Source organism: Equus caballus, chromosome 19 (assembly GCF_041296265.1).
Source record: "Equus caballus isolate H_3958 breed thoroughbred chromosome 19, TB-T2T, whole genome shotgun sequence".
NCBI classification, from domain to species: Eukaryota; Metazoa; Chordata; class Mammalia; order Perissodactyla; family Equidae; genus Equus; species Equus caballus.
The window spans coordinates 66,542,097-66,563,746 of record NC_091702.1 but is presented as its reverse complement, the minus strand read 5'-3'; the positions used below and the strand labels follow the sequence as shown (position 1 = coordinate 66,563,746).

The 21,650-nt window shown below is 48.4% G+C and overlaps 1 protein-coding gene across 1 annotated transcript; it reads right to left on the bottom strand.

Moving 5' to 3' along the window:
• Positions 1 to 81: 81 nt before the first annotated feature.
• Positions 82 to 13,276, bottom strand: CPOX (coproporphyrinogen oxidase). The gene is made up of 7 exons (XM_023623955.2): positions 12,642 to 13,276; positions 10,688 to 10,831; positions 10,313 to 10,423; positions 9,003 to 9,144; positions 6,890 to 7,108; positions 3,157 to 3,261; positions 82 to 1,447 (listed from the first exon to the last, which is right to left on the bottom strand). Exons 1-7 carry the CDS (start codon positions 13,123 to 13,125, stop codon positions 1,360 to 1,362), a joined length of 1,293 nt encoding a protein of 430 aa, XP_023479723.1. The 5' UTR covers positions 13,126 to 13,276; the 3' UTR covers positions 82 to 1,359.
• Between the last annotated feature and the right edge of the window lie 8,374 nt (positions 13,277 to 21,650).

Here is a 21,650-nt window from a genome sequence, read left to right as displayed (position 1 = left end):
AATATGATGTAGTATCAAGAAATATTTGTGCCTCCCCTACATCAACTATCCTGAGGAAAAAAAAACACAAACATTTCTTAGTCATATTTCATAATAAAATTTATTAGCAGATCTGTTGTAAGACAGTTGAAGAATTTGTACATTTTCCAGCCCTAAAGAATCACACACAATCACACACATTCAACATATTCCAAGACAATGCTTAATAATATGTAGGAAGATACTATCCCTTACAAACTCAATATATTATGAATAAAATAAAATACATTCATATTATTATATGAATAAGGAAGTCACATTAAGAATTCTCTTGTGATTTTCTTAAAAGCAAAGAGTTTCAAATCTCTAATTTAAAAAAAGGACAATTTCAATGAGTTCCTCTTACAAAGAAATAGATTTATAAAATGCCTGCATGCTTCTCACCCAAGTTGTGCCTGCTTTAATTAAAGGAAAATGTTGAGTCTCATTTCCTCATTTCTTAAATGAGAAACATTTCCCAAATTCACTACACATCCCCATGATTGTTCTTAGTCTAAACTTCCATAGAAATATGTCTGGGAAAGAAAAATTTAAATATCAGAATACAAGGATTTAACTTTCACCTTGAAAAGTGCAGAAAATCCCAACATTAACAAATCATGGCTCTGCAGAAATCCAAATGGCCACTTCGGCGTCCCTCGTTTAAGTAACAGCAATGCCCCTTTAGCGTTAGCAACCACAAGCACCCCAGGAGAGATTAAGGAAATTTCAAGTGTTCCTAAATATCTATCATCATAAAAATGACTATTTTACAATATTATGATCTGTAGAGAAAGATCAATAGAAACATGACGATCAAAGAAACTTCAGCAACGACGAAGTAGAACTTGTACCCTCATTTCAAGTTGCTTTCTAAAATTACTAGCAAGTCTCAACCTCATTGAATTAATGGAAACAACATTTATCCCATGACAGAGATTTCTGTGGCAGAAACTAAAATTTCAAAATATGAAACGAAAATAACATGAGAAGTTTCCTGATACAAATTATACTTAGATTCTCTTAACTCAATACTTGGAAACTCAGTCATACTTTGTAAGCTGGTCATATAAAACGATTCTAGAAGTATAAATGAGTTTTTTATCAACTAACTGACTCTGACAAGCTGCCATCTCACCACGTGTTACCAACAGCATCCAGTGGAAACCTGTGGTGCTTAAAACTCATTTTACCCCCTGCCCAGGAGGCAGAGCCCAGAGAGCCGAAGCCTGGAGCTCTGGGGCCAGGTAACCGACCGCCACACAGTGGCAACAGCGCTGGCGGTGGAACAGGGCCCACGCTGCGCGTCCTCCAGACCCCAGGAAGGCCGCTCTGTCTGTGTCAATGCACCCAGTCCCTCGGATGGCGCAGAACTTCCAGAATTTCAGCTTCTTTGGAGTTCTCCGAGGGTGAATGCATATACTCCCATCTGTGTAGGTCCAAAACAGGAGGGAAAAATGTAATAATAATAAATGACACACACACCTCTTTACTTAAAATAAATGAGAAACAAGATTCTAAAAGAGTGAAAAATGTCTTCTACCTGCTAGTCTCCATGGTGCCTAATATGCCTTGTACCCACCAGGCTTTTAGAAAATATTTGCTGCTAAAGAGATAAAGTTTCTTAATAATTCCCAGGCACACTTTGGCCAGCATTAATACCCTAGAGCCAAAATACACTTTTACTATAAGCCAGGATTTCACAAGGTGTAGAACCTTAGATGATCCATGGGCAAACTTTTTTAGCTTACTTCTTATGCATTTATTTCAATGTGTTACTTTCTATTTACGGCAATAATACTGGTTTGCCTTTATAAATAAATTCTCTCTCAGAGAAAATAAGACTACACAATTTAAGTAAACAATACCTCAGATAATATACAAATATGGTCAAAACTGCTAAGCTGATACATGAAGTCTGGCAAGCACTAGTTCAGACCGGGGGTGGTGGACTTTTCCTATAAAGGGCCACATCATAAATGCTTTTGGCTTTGTGGGGCCACGTACAGTCTCTTGCATGTTCTTTTCCTGTTTTTAATAATCCTTTAAAAATGTAAAAGCTATTCTTAGCTCAAGGGCTATTCAAAAACACGCCACAAATGGAACTGGCTTTGTCCTGCAGCCTTAAGTTTGCAGACCCCTCGAGTAGACTGCACAGCAGCTAAAAGTGACCTGCTGTGTTAACGCCATTCAGCTGAATGAGGGGGTGGTTTATAATCCGCCCATATCTGCGGCTTGGAACAGGCATCATAATTAGGGGCCAGCAGACTATCAGAGGCCTCAGAACTCATCTCGATTTTTTCTTCACATCTCACCTCTCGGGTGGCAGGAACACCTAATGGGGACATTTGCCGCTCTGAAGGCAGTGACAACATGGAGGGTACTGACCTCCCACGGCCAGATCTGGACAACAGCAGACCAGGAAGCCATTCAGCAGTGCACTCTTATATGGACATTTACACTCGCGGAGGAAAGAAGATTCCAGCTCTTGTAAAACAAGCAATGGCAATTTTTCTTTTTCTCTGATCTTTTCTATTTCAGTCTGGACAGACATCATCCTCACTTTCTCATGGTCAAAAAGTCAACTGCGGATTGTCATTAACCTAATGGCACCAGCAAAAATCAACCTGTCTTAAAATTCCCCAGGTGGATCTCGTGGGGCAGCCCACTGCAGCAGCACAGAGGCACGGAGAGAAGGCCAGCCCTGGAAACAATCCCTCGTGCTTTCCACAAGCTTAATGCTTCGGACTGGAAGGTAAGACTCTTCCTCAGAAGGGCAATAGTTTGTAATAAAATTAAGTTTAAAAAGCTGCTATGTTCAATCAACCTGCTTTGCCCACAGCTCTTCCTAGGCAACGACAAAGGAGGGAAGGTCGACCCGGCCCCAGACGCCACCGCCCACCCTCGTCCACACCTCTCTCCTTCCCGCTCTCGCATACGAAGCTCGACCGTTCATCCTCCCTCCCCTTAAAAACCTGGTTGGATTTTCCTTAACTATTTGACAGTGATTTTCTTATAAAATCAGCAAAGTCAAAACTAATGCAGTCCTCAGGTAAGACCACGTGGTGTTAACGTTCATGTTTTGTTGGGGCTGGGAAGCTGGGGTGGGAGGAAATTATGACGATGAGTTCTTCTTACCGGGCAGTCAGAGGTAAAGACATCAAGATGCTCTCGATCCTGGATCCCGGAGTGAAGAGGCCAAACTTCGTGCCCCGATCATACAGCAGGTTAAATTCTACATACCTGACACGAAGACACCAAACAACATTAAGGGCTAGCTGATTAAAATGCTTACGATTCGCCCACAACAAATACTTAAAGTGGGGTTCTTCCTGCGCCCACCCCCCAATCAGCGGGAAGTGGCACAAGAAACACCAGCCTACGGTCCGTTGAGTATTCTCCATCTGGACGGGCACAAATAAGAGAGTATTATCCAACAAACAGTAGGACACGGAGTCGGCCCCAACACAGAGCAGTCACAGAACAAGGAGGTTATGTTTTCCAATAAACAAACAGAACGGACACAAAGCTGAGAACTCTGAGGCACAGCAACGATTAAGGGAAAGGAATGGCGCCCTCCGTTAGGAACGCACGGCCCCTCCGGCCCCCCACCCGCCGAGACGCCTCAGAGCCAGAGACTTCCACCACGGCCTCGGCCTCCCAGGAACCGAGACAGTGTGGAACTCCTGTAACTGGAGGCCAGGTACCACGAGCAGCTATTACTAGTACATTCTAGACCCTCCGCTTCCCCCGAGTCGTCCGCAGCATCAACCAGCAGTCCCGTCAGCCCGTCTTCCCGCAGGTTCACGCAGCGCACTCAGGCCGGGGTGCGGGGGGGGGACCCTCAGTGCTCAGTGTCACCTTCTTAGGAAACGTTCTTAGCGTCCACACTTGGTTCACTAGAACCCTTCTCCACGAACTGCCAGACTCAGATCTAAACTGCCCAGCTGAAAAGCCTCCGACTGCCCCTATCATCACGGGCTCCTTCATAAAAGGGCTTCTTCTCCCCACTTCCAAAAAAAGTTTCTTTTTTTTTTTTTAAGGATTGGCACCTGGGCTAACAACTGTTGCCAATCTTTTTTTTTTTTTTTCCTGCTTTATCTCCCCAAACCCCCTCTGTACACAGTTGTATATCTTAGTTGCAGGTCCTTCTAGTTGTGGGATGTGGGATGCCGCCTCAACATGGCCTGACGAGCAATGACATGTCCGCGCCCAGGATCCGAACCCTGGGCCGCCGCAGCGGAGTGCACGAACTTAACCACTCGGCCATGGAGCCCGCCCCAAAAAAACAGTTTCTACTACCCAAAAGAATCGAGAATGATCCATAAATCTGAAATTTTCAGTAAACATTGCCCCTTGCAGAGCATTTCTCAGCTCATTCGGACACTTGTCTCGGGCTGAACTTCCCTCATTCTCACCTTTCCCCGTCACTGTCCCCATCCCTGTCCCCATCCCTGTCCCCATCACTGTACCCGTCCCTGTCCCAGTCACTGTCCCCATCACTGTCCCCGTCACCCCAGAGGACGAGTTCTCTGGAATCCCAGAGCCGCCAAGGCTCAGACAGCACCTTCTGCATGGAACCTGCCGAAGGCCCTGAGAACACTGAAGGAAACTATGCCATGGACCCCTTTCTAATCGCCACCATTTATTTATCGTGATTGAGTTTTGTGCACCGACAACTATTTAATAGCTTCTCACGCCCATTTCAAAAGACAATTTACGTGAATCTTCTCAACTTCTTTCTAAGACCCTGGAAAAGGGCTCCAGTCCCTCAGCCCCGTCTTCACCCTATTTCCTTTCCCAAACACGACACATGAGGGACGCGGTGCTTCCCTAGCTGTGCCGACGTCTTTCCCAGACACCCTGGGGAGGAGCTCCCCGAGCTGCCCTCCTCCCGGGAGCCGACGACGCTGTCCCTGCAGCGGCCTCTCCCACTCCCACCAGGTTTCGCTTCGAGCTGCTCTCTGGTCCTTCCACACATCTACCCTCTGAGGAACCTGTGAACTATGACCCCTCACCTTCCCTTCTATTCAACTCATGCCTAAATGTTATCCTATCTCCCTTTCCCCAAATACAACAAAACCACAAGAAGTTAAAGATCTTTTGTCTCTGTTCTCCCAGAAAAAGAAGACGGTAAGACTGGAGTTCAAGGTCTGGGGGGGACTAGTGGTGACCAGGCTCAGAGACAGGACGAGGCTGCCAAACAAGACACAGTAAGGTCAAAGGGCAGCGGCGGACACAGGCAAACTCCCACCTGGGCGGAGGCGGTGGGAGGGGGACCTGTGAGGGCCCAGACAAGGGCGGCATGGGACAGTGCCGATGGCCCGAGGGTGCACTGCCAGCTGCAGCCCAGAGATAAGGGGGCAGGGGCTCTCGGCGAGAACAGACAGCGCCACGGCCCACCCCACCCCTCGGCCGGACAACGAACCGCCCAAGGCGCAGGGATATATGGCACCGTCACAACGTCTTGTCATTCACAAGGAAAAACATTCGGAAAACAAAAACATTTCTATGTCTACGTTTTAAAAGCTTCACCTCGTCAGCATTCACAAACCCTGCCAGCTTTGCACACGAGAGCCCCACCCTCTCCCTAGTGTCTTAAACTTGCCCCAGGCACTGCGTGCCCCCTGTAGCACGAGCCCCTTCCGAGGGTCCACGTGCCACCCACCTTCACGGCCAGCAAAGCCCCAGCCACAGGGGCACAAAGGTCAGGCGAGAGGAGGGAGCGGCAAAGATGCATCTGAGAAACCATGGGAACAAAAAAAACACATCCCCAAACAGATGCGCTGTTGAAGATGCTTCTAACAAGAAAACTTAACAACGCTCATTTTCCCAAGTTTATACACGGGGACCAGACAGCACAGGCAGTCACAAGAAACGATAAACACAAACGGTTATCTTTAGACTTGCAACGTTACTAAGCTGACCCTTCCCGGGGCACCAGCCTTACGTCCTGAAGTCCCCAAAGCTTCAGGAGCCCGAGACAGAACTAACATAAACGAGAAAATCCACTTCACAGCCACCGACTGGTTTACATGCATTCAGGCGGCAATGAGAAACCGTGGAGAGCTGCCACCGAAGGGCAACCTGGAGCTGAGCCACAGGGGCGCCCGGCTGAGGATGACCCGCTCTGCTGGCCTGCTGAGCTCACCTGCTCAACGCCCAGAGCAGGGCGGCTGAGGAGCGCACCACGGCCACCACCACAAACGCTTCAACTACTTAACGTCCCTCACGCGCAGGAAGGGCTGCACGTTTTGAAGCTGTGATGACCTGGTGCCTCATCTGGAATCTTACTGACCAGCTGCGGAACCTTGGGCAAGGGATCTACCTTGCTAAGTTTTATCACCTGGAAAATGACGATAATTACACTAATCTCACAAGTGGATGGAGAAAATCAGATGCAAACTGCCTAACTTACTGGCTGGCACAGAGTAAGGACTACCTAACTAGTAACCATTATCATTAACTGTAAATAACTTCTGAAATGATTATTTCCATCATAACGACTTCCAAAAACCTTGAAGATGAATGAAAAAGGTGTGATCGCCCATTTACAGAGCAGCAAAAAACATTAAATGACGCCCATATCTTGGTGTAGGACTGGAGGATATTGCTAGAAGAAAAACTAAATAGAAACAATAAACAAAACTAAACAAATTCAGCTGAGTCAAATCCAGCAAGTACTCACTCCATGTCTACTGAGCGTCTCTAACGTATAGACAAATAAACGTTGCTCTTTTTTATAGACTGTTTCACACAATGCTTTATTCATCTGATACTCCTCTAGTCAGGGAAAGCAATCAGGGTGACACAGCCGCCGTCACTCGGCGCTCGGCTGCACCGAGACAGCCACTCCCCGGCCCCCACTCACCGTCCTCTCCGGAGCTGTTGCCACAGCTTCTCCTGGGGCGTGAACGAGTCACTGCGGTGCTTCTTCACGAGGGGGATGTAAGAAGGGACCACCGCCTGCGCGCAGCTCTCCACGAAGCGAAACACCTCGTCCTTGGATGGAGAGTCAAGGTCATCAAAAAAGATGCCCCCGATGCCCCTCCGCTCCCCACGGTGGGCTATAAAGAAGTACTCGTCACACCTGGAACACACAGCAGGGCTGCATCAGGGATCAGAGGCACGGAAATCGACGTGGGTGTCCCGGCTCAGAGCACTGGCCCTGAGCAACGCCAGCACAGCGCCCTTTCTCTTGGTCCAACTATGGGAACGAAACCCAGGGCTTTAGACAGATCTCCTGCAGTTATTGCCAAGGCAGGAGATGCAACTGGGCAATTTAACACGTGTCTGTGTGAGGATGGAACTCTAAGAACCTAATGAAAAGAGAAACAGAGAGTCCAGCATTGATGGTGCATTTCCTGAAACAAGTGATGCTGCTGCCCCAAGAGGCAGGACAGGAAGCCTCCACAAGGACACCAACCAGGTGCCCGACTGGACGCCAATCCCTGGGCTCCCGAGGCTGCTCTTTACTCTCCAAAGCTAGGTACAGTAAATACTCTGTCAGGTCTCTTGATGATTCTACAGCATGCGGGACTGAGGGAAGGGCTGGTGGAAGGAACCATTCAGAGAAGAGGGGTCTTCAGACTGTTACACTTCTTGCATGAAAGGTTACCCCGCGCCAGCACATGGACTATCAATCTGTTCTCGAGCCTCTGCCCTCTGTGTCTCCTAGAGCTGTTTCCTAAGAAAGCATTTTCTAAATGCTAAAACTTGTGGAATAGTTTACATGGTGGAAATAGTTCTTTTCATGAGCTCCATCAAACAAGGGTCCCTAAATAGAAAAAACTGTACAAAAACTAAAAGCTATTTTTTAAAAGGTTACCTTAAAAATAGCTTTAATAGCTCAAAGTCAAAAAAAAAAGACGGCAAATGCAAATCCCTAGGACTGACGTGTTGGTATAATTCACCCCGACCGTGACTTGCTGGCTTTCCTTTTAGAGCACATTTTATGAACATCAAGGATATCCTGAGCAAGGCTGTAAAGTCAAACCTAATCATATTATTTCAAAATCTCTTCATGACATTAAGAGATTTACTGAATACTTATACTAAAAACTTCTTAATTAGCGTGCATCCTAGGTATTTTATCAATATTACTCAGATAGAGTCATCACAGTAACAGCGATAAAAGGGAACCAAACAAGGGGACTATCTCCGCCCCAGCCCTCCTCCCGGAAGGACGCTGGTTTGTGAGAGAGAGAAACCCTCCCTCTCACATCCCTGCCGCCATCGCTGTGCAGTTCTCAGTGGTAACCTCAAATCACAAGGAGAATATTCAGATGTCTTATCTTTTCTGAGGATTTTAAAGCTGAACTCCATGCTTTTACACAGATAACATCAAGATTCCACAATTATTAACTCTAAAAGCAAAAAAACCCCCAAATCCTTTCTATTCTTCCTTTTTCAAGAATGTCAATTACCTCTTGGTGTTATTTTACTCTTATTCCAAACAATTTATGCCCAGACTCCATTTCCCATCTACCAAATCTCCTGGTCTCCTCACAACTGTTTTCCTTTTCTTTACCACTAGCTTCTTTAACAAAGTTTCCAACTCCACTCTTCTCCTTGCTCAAAATCTCTGGTGCATTTGCATCTCTCCCTAACAGATCCCCAACTCGTGCTCCATCCTGACCGTCCCACAGCACCGACAGTCCCCTCTGGGGGGAGAATGTACTACCCCACCCAGGATTAAAAAGCCTCTGACTCTCAAGCATGGATCACCCGAAGTTTACAGTCCACATCATTTGAGATCAAAAAAGAAGATGCTACCCAATTTTTATTACAGACATCCAACTATTCCTAAGAAAATAACTTATTAAAACCACTTAAAACTGGCATCCCACTTCTGGTGGGCAAGGAAAACAGAGCTGCCTTCAGAAACTGAAAAAGGCATTTCGTGACACAGTAGCTGCCTTCGGGATCTAGCGAGGAAGGGAACATACCTGAGGGGTCACGACAGGGTCAACGCCTTCACCTACCATTTTTTAAATTTGGGGTAGAGATCTGGACCGTGCCGGTCACAAGCCTCCTTCAGAGTTCTGTGGAAGTGGACAGCATCCTCCTGGTTCAAGTACGTTGGGGTAAGGTCGCAGCCACCACCGAACCACCACTGCTTGTTACCTGCCGAGTCAAGACACAGGTCCTGAGGCGGAGTCTGGACGGTGAGATGCAGCGCACTACTCACTGTGTTAGCAAACTCAACTTATCCCCTCAGTTCGTGAGGCCTGAAACGGGTGACCAAAAAAACCATTCAACTGAATTCGGCTCTGAAGACCAGGAAGGCCTAGGCAGGAAGGAGGAGGGAAAAGCAGACAGACAGGAAGTAGGAGAGTAACAGGTGCGCGATGGAACCAGGCAGGGAAACGATGTGCAGGGCAGGGAATGACAGACACCACGCAGGTGGACCAGGCAGCAGGGCTCAACGCTGGTGGCATGTAAGAACCACATGAAGAGCTTAAAACACCTCTGTTAGGTCACAATTCAAAAAAAACCACAAGCACACCTCTGGCCCAGGCATCTCCAGTTTATAAAAACTCCCCAGGGGAGTGTGATCCTCCCTGTATTAGAACCACTGCCACCCCCTCCCCTTGCCCCAGAAAGGGTGAACACGCTAGCCGAGGGAGACAACTTTCCATTTGGAGTAACTCTTTCATGTGCTTAGTTAGGTCAGCACCAGGTACCAACTTCTAAACATTAAAAGCTTGAACCAAACTAAATGGCTTCAAAACGAAAAGTAAAATACATTGACTTTAAACACCATCACCTGCAGAGACACCCGCAGAGGCTAGCGTGGCGCTGCACAGGCGCTCTGACAGGTGCTGACAGCTGGCCAGCTAACGGAGACGCAGGCCAGAACCACAAGTGCACAACCAGGCACCATCACCTGCACCCCATTTGAACCCACTGATAATGCAACAGCGACCAGCAAAGCTATGCTTGTGGAAGATCATTTCCAAAAGCAAGTTCTCAATGTCAACCCTGCACACGAGGTTTTCCTTTGGATGTAATGAATTTATATTTGCAAAGAAGCCGGTATGCACTCCAAGTCTGAGTTCATTAAATCATTCCTTCTTTGTTGGAGGAAATATGGGAGGTCAGCCAATACCATTTTCACTTTCCATGCCTAGTGCATAATCGACTGCACCTGGCAAGGAAAAAGCCTTCATATGCCTCCTGAAAAACCTCATTAAGACTGTTTCTATTTTATCACCTTTTAGACGTTATGCCCTGTAACCTGTTTTAAAATACAATTTTGCACAATACTTTGCACAGCTCCAGACACCCTTACCATCGGCGTCTTCTACTTCAAAGTATCTGTAGTTGAAGTGGATGGTAGGAGCATGAGGATTCTTGGGGTGGATAACGGAGCTCACACCCATAGCGGAAAACGGCAATTTCCCTGGAAAGGAAAACACACAGCAAGCTGCACTCAATCACCTGGTGTGATACAAAGGAATTCCAATACGGTTTCTGGATCAATTTTCAAAAGCTGCTTTTTAATTGGTCTCTTAAAATAAAATTTTTAAAAAGTAATTGTGAACACACTTATCTGGCACATGGACTCAAATGGCTTTTTACAGAAGCAACATTTATCTTATAAATAAAACTCATGGGAAAAAGCTTTGCCGGGACTATTTAAGGCTGCTGAGATTGTCTGATTTACCGTCTTTAGTCTTCAGATTTTTTCCTCTGCTTCTCATTTGTTTCGCTGCTTCCTCAGAAAGGTTTCCATGAACGACAGAAATGCTCACTCCAGCCTTTTCAAAAACATGCCCATCTTGAAGCACACAGCTGATGCCACCACCCCCTGTTTAGGGAAACATAAAATGAGGAGAGAATGTAAGGGGACCTGCAAAACTGAAAACCACCCTTGCAGGAACGTGGGGGAATTAGGACTTACTTCCTCCTCTATTTTCCAAATCTTCTCTAATATCAGCATATTTATAATTTTTAAGTACAATAAAATTAGATAACTAGCTTAGTTTTATGACATCAGCTTCCAGTACTGGTCAAATATGCTATCTCTCCACATCGCCACACTCAGTACTTCTCCATTCTTCTGCGGTGACCTAAAATCACCCACTGGAATATCTTCCCTTCAAATACCGCCGTTCAGAACGGCTTCCACCGGTTATAACACACGAGAGAAAGCTACAGTTAAAAACAGGAATGGGTATATTTGAAGGGTGTTCTATTATTACCAAATTTAAGAGCTCCGTATTGTTTCAATTGTTTTCGTCTCAGTGTGCTGTTTGCCTTTTAATTTTGTTTACAGGCAAGTAGAAAACAGAAGGAATTTGAACGATTCAGGGTTCAGACCCTTCACCTGAGTAAGACACACTAACATTCAGGTACACGAGCCCCACTGTGCAGTGAGTATCAGTGGCTGTAAGACACACTAACATTCAGGTACATGAGCCCCACTGTGCAGTGACTATCAGTGGCTGTTTATGTATGTATTTATTTTTAAGATACTAGAGTTACCCCAAGGGTGACTGTTTCATGAAGGTTCATGTTTAGCTTGTGGCATTTCTAAGAACTTTTAGCAGTGGACAGGACACAAGATGATCCAGTATATCCCCCCTCTCTACTTCAGATGAGAAACCGAGGCCCAGAACCCCAAAACCCCTTCTCCAAGCACACACAGCTGGCAAGGGGACAAACAATTTTTCTCAGTGCTTTCTACGCACCGGACAATATTTTAAAGCACTTCCCACATATCCATTCCACTTAATCCTTACAATACCCTCATCTATCATTTCTAATCTCATTTCATAGCTGAGGAAACAGAGGCACAAAAAGTTAGGGAGCTTCTGAAGGACAAACAGCTAGGCTGGTACTTGAGGTTGTGTCCTGGTTCAACGTCCTTCACCTGAAAACACTCCAAGATGAAAGACACTATGAAACCAGCTTTCCCGTCATCGACTATAGAGGTGGCAGTGTCACACAGCCCAAGCCGGCTGAGGAGAAGTCGCTGCAGCATCCCGGGAAGCAAAAGTCCAATCCTCAAGCGCATGACCCAGAGCTGGGCTTCACTGTGTACACACGGTCCTGAATATAGGACTCTGTAAGACCTGTTTTAACACTGAAGTATTTTGCCATTGGAAGGAAAGTCTCCTAGCAGGAAGTCTGATGGTTGTATTTCGTGGAACTACTGACAAGCCAATCAAGTATTCCTGGTGCCGCTCGGGAAAAAGACACAAGGACACCCTCAGCTGGAGGAGTCTGGCTGACACTTAGCAAAGAGGAGCCAAGTCATCTTTCCACCTCCAAGGAAGGAGAAAGGGTAAACGCACTCAAGAAGCGCATGAAATACGGGGAAAAATCTACGCTGAATGACAACTTTGGCCATTCCAGCATGTTGTATAAAAATAATCCTAAGACTTCTACAAAAATGCTACCATAAAATTGCAAAGACTTTAAATATTCTGTACCAGAGAGACAGCAGATCGGGGTCCACACCAGCAAGCAGAGGGCGGACGACCCTTTCTACGTTAACCTTTTGAACGGTGTCCTTCGAAGCTAGCAGCCGCTCGCTAGGTCCCTGCTCCCACCCCAAGCCTTCGGGGTCGTCTTCTGCCCGCCACCTGCAGCCCGCCGGCGGCCGAGCGCCTCACCTTCCTTCCTCTCCCAGCGGTCCACGGAGAAGCGGGCGCCGCCGTCCACCTGCGCCAGCGCCTGGCACACCTGGGCCTGGGTCTCCAGGATCAGCAGCTCCATCCTGGTCTTCATGTCGCCGGGCCTGGCCCGCAGCTCGCGCAGGTCGGTCACCGGCGGGGCCATGAAGCAGCGGCAGCGACGGGCCAGCTCGTCGTCCTCCTCCTCCTCCGGCCTCCCCCGCGGGCCCGAGCTCCAGGCCACCATCCCCGCCCGCTGCACGTGCCCGAAGGCGGCTGCTGCGAGCCCCGCCAGCCCCGCCAGCGCCGCGGCCAGTCCGGGCCCCAGCCGGGGGCCGCCCCCCGCCGCCGGGCCGTGCCCGAGCCCGCGGGTCCCCCCAGCACCGATGGGCCCGGCCGCGCCGCGCCGCCAGCAGGCCCCCGGCTCCCCGCCGCCGGCCCGCGCCATGCGCCCCCAGGCGCCCGCGCCCAGCCGCCACGCCATCTCCGCGCCGCCGACCCCGGGCCGCCGAGCGGGCACACGGCCGAGCGGGTCCGCCGTGGCGCGCGGGAGCCGCCCCGGGGAGGAGCTAAGCGGCGCGGGGACGCCGGGAGCTGTAGTCCCGCGCTGTCGCCAACGTCCCCGAGCGCGGGCCGCGGGGAGCGCGCGCGGCGGTCACGTCCACCCCGCTCCCGGCTCGGCCCCGGCGCGACGGCAAGGGAACGCGGGCCAGCGACAGAAATACGCCCGGACCCCGCCCCGCGCGACGCCCTCCAGCACGGCTGCCAATCCGGCGCCGCGTCCACGCGGGCCCGCGCCCGGCCCGGTCCTCCGGGGCGTCTGGAGCTTCTGGAAAGTGAGATGGAGGGGGCGGAGCCTGCACGCTCCTTGCCTGCCCGCGAGTTTCCCAAGGGAGTGGATTCGAGCGCATAGGGCTGCTAGGAAATCCCCAGGAAAGGACTTTGTGGGATCAACTGCATGTCGCTGTTCTGTAGTTAAAACCTGCCAGGCCGTGCTGCTGCGGGGCCCACGGATTATTTCAGAACTAGGAAAAGCAAAGGGACTGTCTCACTGACCCGGCGTAAAACTCATGACCTGCTGTGTGAAAGGGATTAAGGCACAGGAGATTTAAAAACACTATCCTCCTACAATTGTAGGGTGTGGTGTTTCTCACGTCCAGTCCTTCCAGCAACTCCTGTAAACCAGGCGGTCGGACATTCACACTGCCTGCTCCGCAACCCCGCACACGCACCCTAAGGAAACAAGGAAAGGAGCTAACGCAGATCTGATAGATTTGTTTGTTCTGTCACCATACCAGTTCCATGTTGTTGGGCGTAAAGTGTAAGAAGGATGGCCATGGGCTAATTTGTCCCTTAAGTCTCCAGTCTGACTTTAATTTCTAGTAGTAGATAATAATTTAAGACACTAGTGGCGGTTTCTACAGGTTTTTTCGTAGTGGCTGGATGCGGTGGTGGGCTCTCCATGGCTGTGGGTCAGGCCAGTTGTTCAAGGCGGTTTGTTTATCCTTCCTCAGTTGCGGCGGGCAGCTCTGGCACGGGGACACACCGGTCACTGGGCAGACGGGTGTGACTCTCCAGCAGGTGCAATGAAAGGTAAAGGCCTGGACTGAGAAGTGAATTAGCTACTTCAGGGGAGGCTTTGGGCCACAGTGTAGCTTGCTGGGAGGCCGGGTCGGGGGAGGAAGGACGGGGAAGAGCTGCCCTCTGGGAAAGGTCCTTTGCATCTCTAGATGCCGGCGATGGGGTTTGCCTGGGCATGGTGGTGATCAAGGAACCTCGTTAATGAAAAGCACCCTCTCTGGCCCGTTTTTCTGTAAGAATCCCCTTCATTATTGCTCTGATTCTGAGAAGACCCATAAAGTTGATAAAAGATAAGCAGGCACAGGCCATTTTGAACATCTGCCCCGTCAGATAGGCTGGTCTCGAGCCAGCTGTGTGCTGGTTTCCCTCCCTCCCATCCTCAACCTCTCTATGCAAAGGGCCTCTCTCCTTCCCCCTCTGGCTCCCACAGCACCCCCCTTCACCTCGTTCTGCTGTGCTGAAGAAAGGCCGCAACAGCCTGGTTAGTGTGACTTTCAACCACATTGACTGGGGACATTCGAAATGTCTTCAAGAAGGATACTGGTCTTTGAGCCTCATTTGTCAGCGTGGAGTAAAAGGCATCCCCACGTCGAAAGGCTTCAAGCATCAGACAGCCGCGGGGGACAAACAGTAAGCTTACAATGGGTTGTAAAACACGAGGGTCAGGGAGGGGCTCATCTGTTTCCGAACCCCGTTTCCTGCTCTGCTTTGTGTGCTCTGTGTCCCCACCAGCTGAAGACTCTGGCCAGCCTCACGCAAACTCACGAGCTGGGGGTATGTGAAGCATCATTTTCCAGACCCCGCACACCACTCAGAGTCCTTCTGAACTTTGCCCTTCGTCTCTTCCCAAAAGCTGGTTGAACACCTGACTGCAGGGCCAGCTGACGGAAGTTGGCCTGCCCTTATCTGGAGAGAAGGAAAAGGGACTCTGACACCCCTCTGACAGCTTTACTGCCTTCTCACCGCTCACACCCACCATAATTTCCACGAGCTTAATAAATTGTACTCTTTCACCAATTCCCAGGTTTTGAGAGCCAAACTGAAGAAATGTGCTATCACAGTGGCTCAGTTCTGTTCCTTTCAGCGAGATACAGAGACTCAGGCTAATTATTAGCCGAGATATGTTTGCCGTGGCACGCTTCTGCCGATTTCTCAGAAATTCTTATGGGATGGGGATGGGTGGTGGTAGAGAGATGAGCAAAGAAGTGGAAATTTTGAGATTTTACTCTATTTTAGGTCTTTAGAGGCAATTGTTCACATAGATCATTAAAATAACTGGTTCTCCAAGCTAAGTGTAGGCTAAACATCCAGTTCAGTTGGGTGTTGCTGCCTTGCTTTTTCTTTAACTGAAGTAATTTTGAAATTAATTTTTCATAGAGGTATAGATACGACCCAAATATTCCCGAAAAGCTTTATAACAGTCATGGTGGCTGCCCCGTCAGTCCTTTACCTTCTGCCTTTAGCCCCTCCATAATTCTTCCCTACAGTAGTATGGATGCGATAGCTGGAGGTGCAGTAGCCATTTTGTGACCAAGATTATGAAAATCCCATGAAAAAGTTTGCAGAGCAGTAAGATAGGAGCCTGGGTCCTGAGGGCCCCTGTCCTGGGCTGCCTAACTTTGGAGTTCTTGTTATATGTTAAGGTGCTATCTGTCAGATTTTCTCATACTTGTAGCTGAAGTCTTTCTAACACGGTAATCATTCCGTATTGGTTCAGCTGCCCACCTGGAACCGGTCAGCCATGGCCAGGGGTGGGGTGTGGGATCGTGTTAGCACATCGGGACCTCCTACTATCATTGGTGCTGGGGAGGGTGGGGGGTGAGTGTGGGAGGTCATTTCTAGAAAAGGGGAAATGTGATGAGCAGATGATATCATAAATGCCTACTATAGAGAGAAACTTTTGAAAATTATTCCAGGGTATTGAGTTTGTGGATCTAGGATTAACAAAAATATGAAATTCAGAAAGAAGAACTAGCACTTATGGGCGGGGGGGGGGGGGGGAGGGGGCAGGAGGTAATCAGTTTGATCCAGACAATTACTAGAAGAGTTATTTCCACAGTTTAGCCGGAGTTCTCCAGCTGTCCGTGCCTAGGAACAGGAGCTCCCTGGCCACCCAGCCCTTCACTACACCGTGCTCTCAACGTCCATTCGAGGAGGATTAAGAATGTCATGGGTCAACTGAAAGGGGGGATCATTTGGGGAAATGTTGTGGACAAAGTGTTGGGATAGACACAGGTGTCCCTTCTGTTGGCAATCAGGGAACAATGGGCACTGGGCTCTGGGAGAGCAGTCAAGGGGGGACAACAGTGTTAAAGACATCTGAAACTGCTCCCGGCGCCTGCCTCCGTGCTGATCTCCCGGCACGTCCAGCTGTGGGGGTCGCAGAAGAGATGCAAAGCTGCTTCCGCTCAGCACGGAGAGTTTGTCTCATCTGGCAGACCAGGATACTCTCTTGGAAAATACACATCTAACACCTTTTAACTTAAACCCATGTCAACATCTTTTTAAACTTAGGAGTCAAGAATTGGTTTCCTTTGTTCTCTGTGCCTGTCTGGAGTGACATTTTCTCCCTAACTGCTTAACGAGGACCAGCACCTGCGTCTGGAGGTGATGAGGTTGAATGAATGCTGAAAGAGGGAAGGCGGGTTTGAGATGCTCTCACCTGCTGCAGACACGTTGAGCTTGAGATGCTGGTGGGCTGTATGAATCGAAATGTGGGCCCAGAGAGCAGTGAGGGCTGGAAGGGTAATTTGTGAGTTGCCCACAGCTGGAATAATGGAAAGTTCACAGAAGCACTTTTAGAACAAAAAGGATAAAGGGCTCGAAGTCAGAAGACAGGGCACCAGACACACTGAGGGACTAGGAAAAGAGAGGTCTTAGGAGCTTTGATGCCATGTCACAGAAGCATGGGGGGAGAGGGCATTAGGTGGACAGTGTGGGCAGTGGGCAGAAAGCTGCACTCTGATCGGAGAACCTAGGTGCTGAGTACCGGATACCAGAAATTATGAAGTCACTGGCTGCTTTTGAGACAAGAGCTTCAGAAAACTGGAGGAGGTGGCAGCTAAATTGAAAGAAGATATGGAGCAGTAGGAACTCAGGGTGGGCAGTTGTAAGACTGATCTTTTGTTTGAGGTGGAAGACTTGAGCGTGTTTTTTGCTGAAAGGATGAGGCAACAGAGAGAAACTAAAAATGCATGAATATGCGCCACCAGGAGACCCCATGGCCAGACCCAAAGTTTGTTTGCTTTGCTCCTCTTTCCAAGTGGAACTATTCGGCCTCCGTTCTGAGAGCACACAGGTCAAGGGGAGAGGAAAGAGGATGGGGCAGTGGATGAAACACTTGAGCTATGCACACTACAAACACTGATCCATGTCCCTGCAAGGGACCTGGCTTTCTTCCTCCAAGTATCTGCCCCACCCTCACCCTCATCCCAGCCGGCACCCAGGCAGCCTTCGCGTCCCCGCCTCAAGTGTAATCGAAGGGTTATGAGAACTGGGTGGGGTCACTACTCCTGGTCAAACTGAGACCTGGATCTTTCTTTCTACAGACATTTATTTAGCACTTTCTATGTGCTGTGTTCAAAACAGCCCCAAAAGTTAGATGGAATCACACTTATTCCCTCGAGTGTAGATCAGGAAATGAAGCTTAGGGTTAGGTGTGGACCAAGTGTAGACCTTGTTTCTAATGCTCTCTTAACATTACTCCACTGTTCTTCATCGGACCCAGAGTCATTGTCCACTAAAACAGGGAAAGCAGTGTTTCCTGAACACTTCCACCTCACTAGGAACTTCAGGTACGTGAAGGAGCTGCCACGCTTCTCCTACCCTCCCAGAAACGGAGGCTCTTGTCTCAAAAGCAGCCAGTGACTTCATAATTTCTGGTGTCCGGTACTCAGCACCTAGGTTCTCCGATCAGAGTGCAGCTTTCTGCCCACTGCCCACACTGTCCACCTAATGCCCTCTCCCCCCATGCTTCTGTGACATGGCTACACACTTTGCTCTCTGTGCATAAACTGAATAACAGATGTGCACTGACCAATCACCGACAGACTTTGAAAAAAGTAATGTGATTGGTGAGTGAATGTTACATGCACCTGTTATTTATGTAGTGATTTGTGGACTGAAGAGCCGGCACAAAGTCCGTACTTAATGCATTATCCACAGCTACAGAGCGTGGTAACTGAGTTTGAACTGTGTTGTTGGGGAGCTGGTGATGTTTGACTAAACCATGGTAACTAACTGAAATTCATGCATATTGAAACCATGCAGTACAAGGACTGCGTGTCCTCACTTTTGACCTGATTGTCTAGGTCGATAATTTAGAAGTCTCTACCACGAAGGCTAAAAAGCAAAGAAAACAAGATTCTCAACTGAATCAGTAGCACTTCTGTAAAAACTCAATCGTTTCATTAACTGGCGTGCTTGAAATACCTCATACTTCTTTTCTTGCCTATTTTCTGTGACTAACTGGCTGTTTGGAGACGCATAGAGAAGAATGTCCAAATATGGGAAGTGGTTTGTGGCTGAGACAACTAGTTGTCCACTAGAAATCCATTCTCCCCTCTTCGTTTAATGATGGCACTCCGGGTTTTAGTGGCGCATATAACTGCCTCGCTAAAGGCTATGTTCCTGTCCTCTCATGAACCTTATGACCAAATTCTAGCTGGTAGAATGTGAGTGAAACTGTTGCATGCCACTCCTGGATTTGTCCTTAAGAGGAATGGATGTGCTCCTCCCTGGTCTTTTCTCCACTGGCTAGGATACAGATGTGAGAGCAGGAAGTGGAGCAACCACTTTGAACCCAGAAATGGAATCTGTGTGTTGAATGTGGATGTCAGAGCTCTCAAAGATAGTATGGGCTACTATCTTTGGACAGTTATATCAGAGAGAATAAACTTCAATCTTGTTTTAGCCACTACATTTTGGGGTCTTTTTGTTACAGACGCCTAACTCTAACCTAAAAAATACATGGATGGTTTCTTGTTTGGGAATAAACAATAGCCTAACATAGTAACACAGGGGATTTGTACACATCACACTAAATAGCTAATGGGTTCTCCTCCCTTCCAACTGTAATTTAAAGAGGACAAGAGAAAGACAGAAAGCCCAAGTCTAATCCCCTTCTGAGGGAGTACGTTGAGGACCTACTGAGGACAGTTAATGATGCAATGAAGCCACCACAGGTAGGAGGACACTTGCACAGAGTGGATTGCTCTTTCACATTTAGCGGTATCTGTGTGCTGACACTGCGGGTCTCCATTCCTAGTAACCGGACGTGCTGGGGTGGAGGTCTCCAATATTGAATTTCCTAAAGCCACTGAGGTCTGATGAAGGAGACAGTTATCTGGCAATATTTACGTAATTCTTTTTGTGACAAAAATAAATTCAATGTAGTATTAATCGGTTAAGTCATTGACATGGAACTAATTTATCCTAGTACAGCCAGTGAGGTTTGTACATCATGAAATTTGGCTCTTTTGTTAAGGAACAGATAAAAGATCTGATTCACCACCGCCGACAAATGTGTGATGCTCGTGTGCATGTGCTAGAGGGCGCTCACCTTCTACTATTTTCTATTTGAGCAAAATTCACAATAATGGTTTTCAAACCTGTGCGCAGAGGAATCTTGTTTAAATGTATGCCCTTAGGCTGTGGAGGGCCCATGAAGCTCATTTTAATGAGAGGCTGCATGAAAGCAGGTTCAGAGGATGGCTCATGGAGCCTGACTGCCAGGTGTGAAACCGCTTGTGAATTGGACAGTTACTTAACCTCTCTGTGCCTCAGTTTCCTCTTCCATCAGATGAATTTGGAAGTAGCACTCACCTCTTAGAGTTGTAATGATTAAGTGAGTTGACCTAGAACATCCAACCTCGTGCTTGGCAACAGTTATTCCCTTTGTTATTACGAGTATTCTTTTTAGTAAAGATGTTAATTGATTTTGTTACAGGGAGACTTGAGAACCACCCTTGAGGAACACAGGACTATTTAAAAAAGAAAAAAGATACTCTCGACATTCTACCCAGCCAGGCTAAGACTTCAGGTTCTGCCCATCAGCTAGAGTGTTAATGGAATGACAGGAACCAAAGGCGCAGAGTGGCAAATGGAGCGAGGCGGAGCTGGTCCTCGTGTGCTCTGCCAGGGCACTTGTCCTTCCTTCAGAAGATAGTGGAACTCTGTCTAAGGCATCGAGGCAGAAGATGGCATGATCAGATTTACATTTTAGGAAGGTCACTCTGCAGGCGGAGTGGGGATGCGGTGTGAGGGGTGAGGCTGGGGGCAGATGGATGGGGGAGCTCCGGTAGATGGAATGCTGCTCCTTTTCATCCTAAGGAACGGCCTTCAGAAAGCATCAGGGTCGTTCACTTTAGTGACTCCAATAATAACAATTTGAAACTTATGAATCCTTTCTTCCTGGGAGATGAAAGTAGAGGCGAGTTTGTGATGGAACCCTCTGCCCCCCGCTTCGTGCACACTGTAGAGTATGCAGCACCGACAGGCGTCCTCCCCAGGGTCTGACACAGCACATCCCTCAGACCCTTCAGCAAAGAAGACTCTTGCGAACTGTGCAGTCACCAGGGAAAGACTGGACCGCTCTCCACAGCACCAGAAATGCGAAGGGGGCACATTCTGCATCTTGCTTGATGATCCTGTAGATGTGGGGTAGGTTTCCAGGAACCATGGTGCTTTAAGTGTCTGACCCGAGGATATTAAGATAAACTCCTGTTCTGCTGCATCGTGTCCCCCGCCAGAATGGGAGGAGATGTCAGGGGGCCAGGAGGGGGTGGAGGAGGAGAGGAGAGCTAAGGTCACACCCTCCTCCTCTGCTGTACTTGGAATTCACCAACACTGTTCTGCTACCGTCAGATTAGCAGGGTTGACAGTGCCAGAGAAATAGCTGCAGGAGTCTCTTCTCTAGTACCTGCGGAGTGACAGTGACTGATTTCGTGAGAAAGGAATTCATCCCGCGGGGCCGCTCTGCCAGGCTCACTTCCCACTTGTGCACTCAGCCAAACCTTGTAGATCACCCACATGTTTATGCAGTCTCTAAGCCTCTTAGAAACATATCTGTTTCTAAGTCTCTGAAAACATGCAAAAGGTAAATAGATAAAACGGCTCTTGGGGCCAGCCCCCTGGAAGAGTGGTTAAGTTCGCGCGCTCCACTTCTGCGGCCCAGGGTTTCACCAGTTCAGATCCTGAGCGTGGACGTGGCACCACTTGTCAGGCCACGCTGAGGCAGCATCCCACATAGCACAACCAGAAGGACCCACAACTAGAATATACAACTATGTACTGGGGGGCTTTGGGGAGAAGAAAGAAGAAGAAGAAAAGAAGATTGGCAACAGATGCTAGCTCAGGTGCCCATCTTTAAAAAAAAAAAAAAAAAAACTCTGCCATTATCAAGTCAAATTTTTAAAAACAATTTTTTAA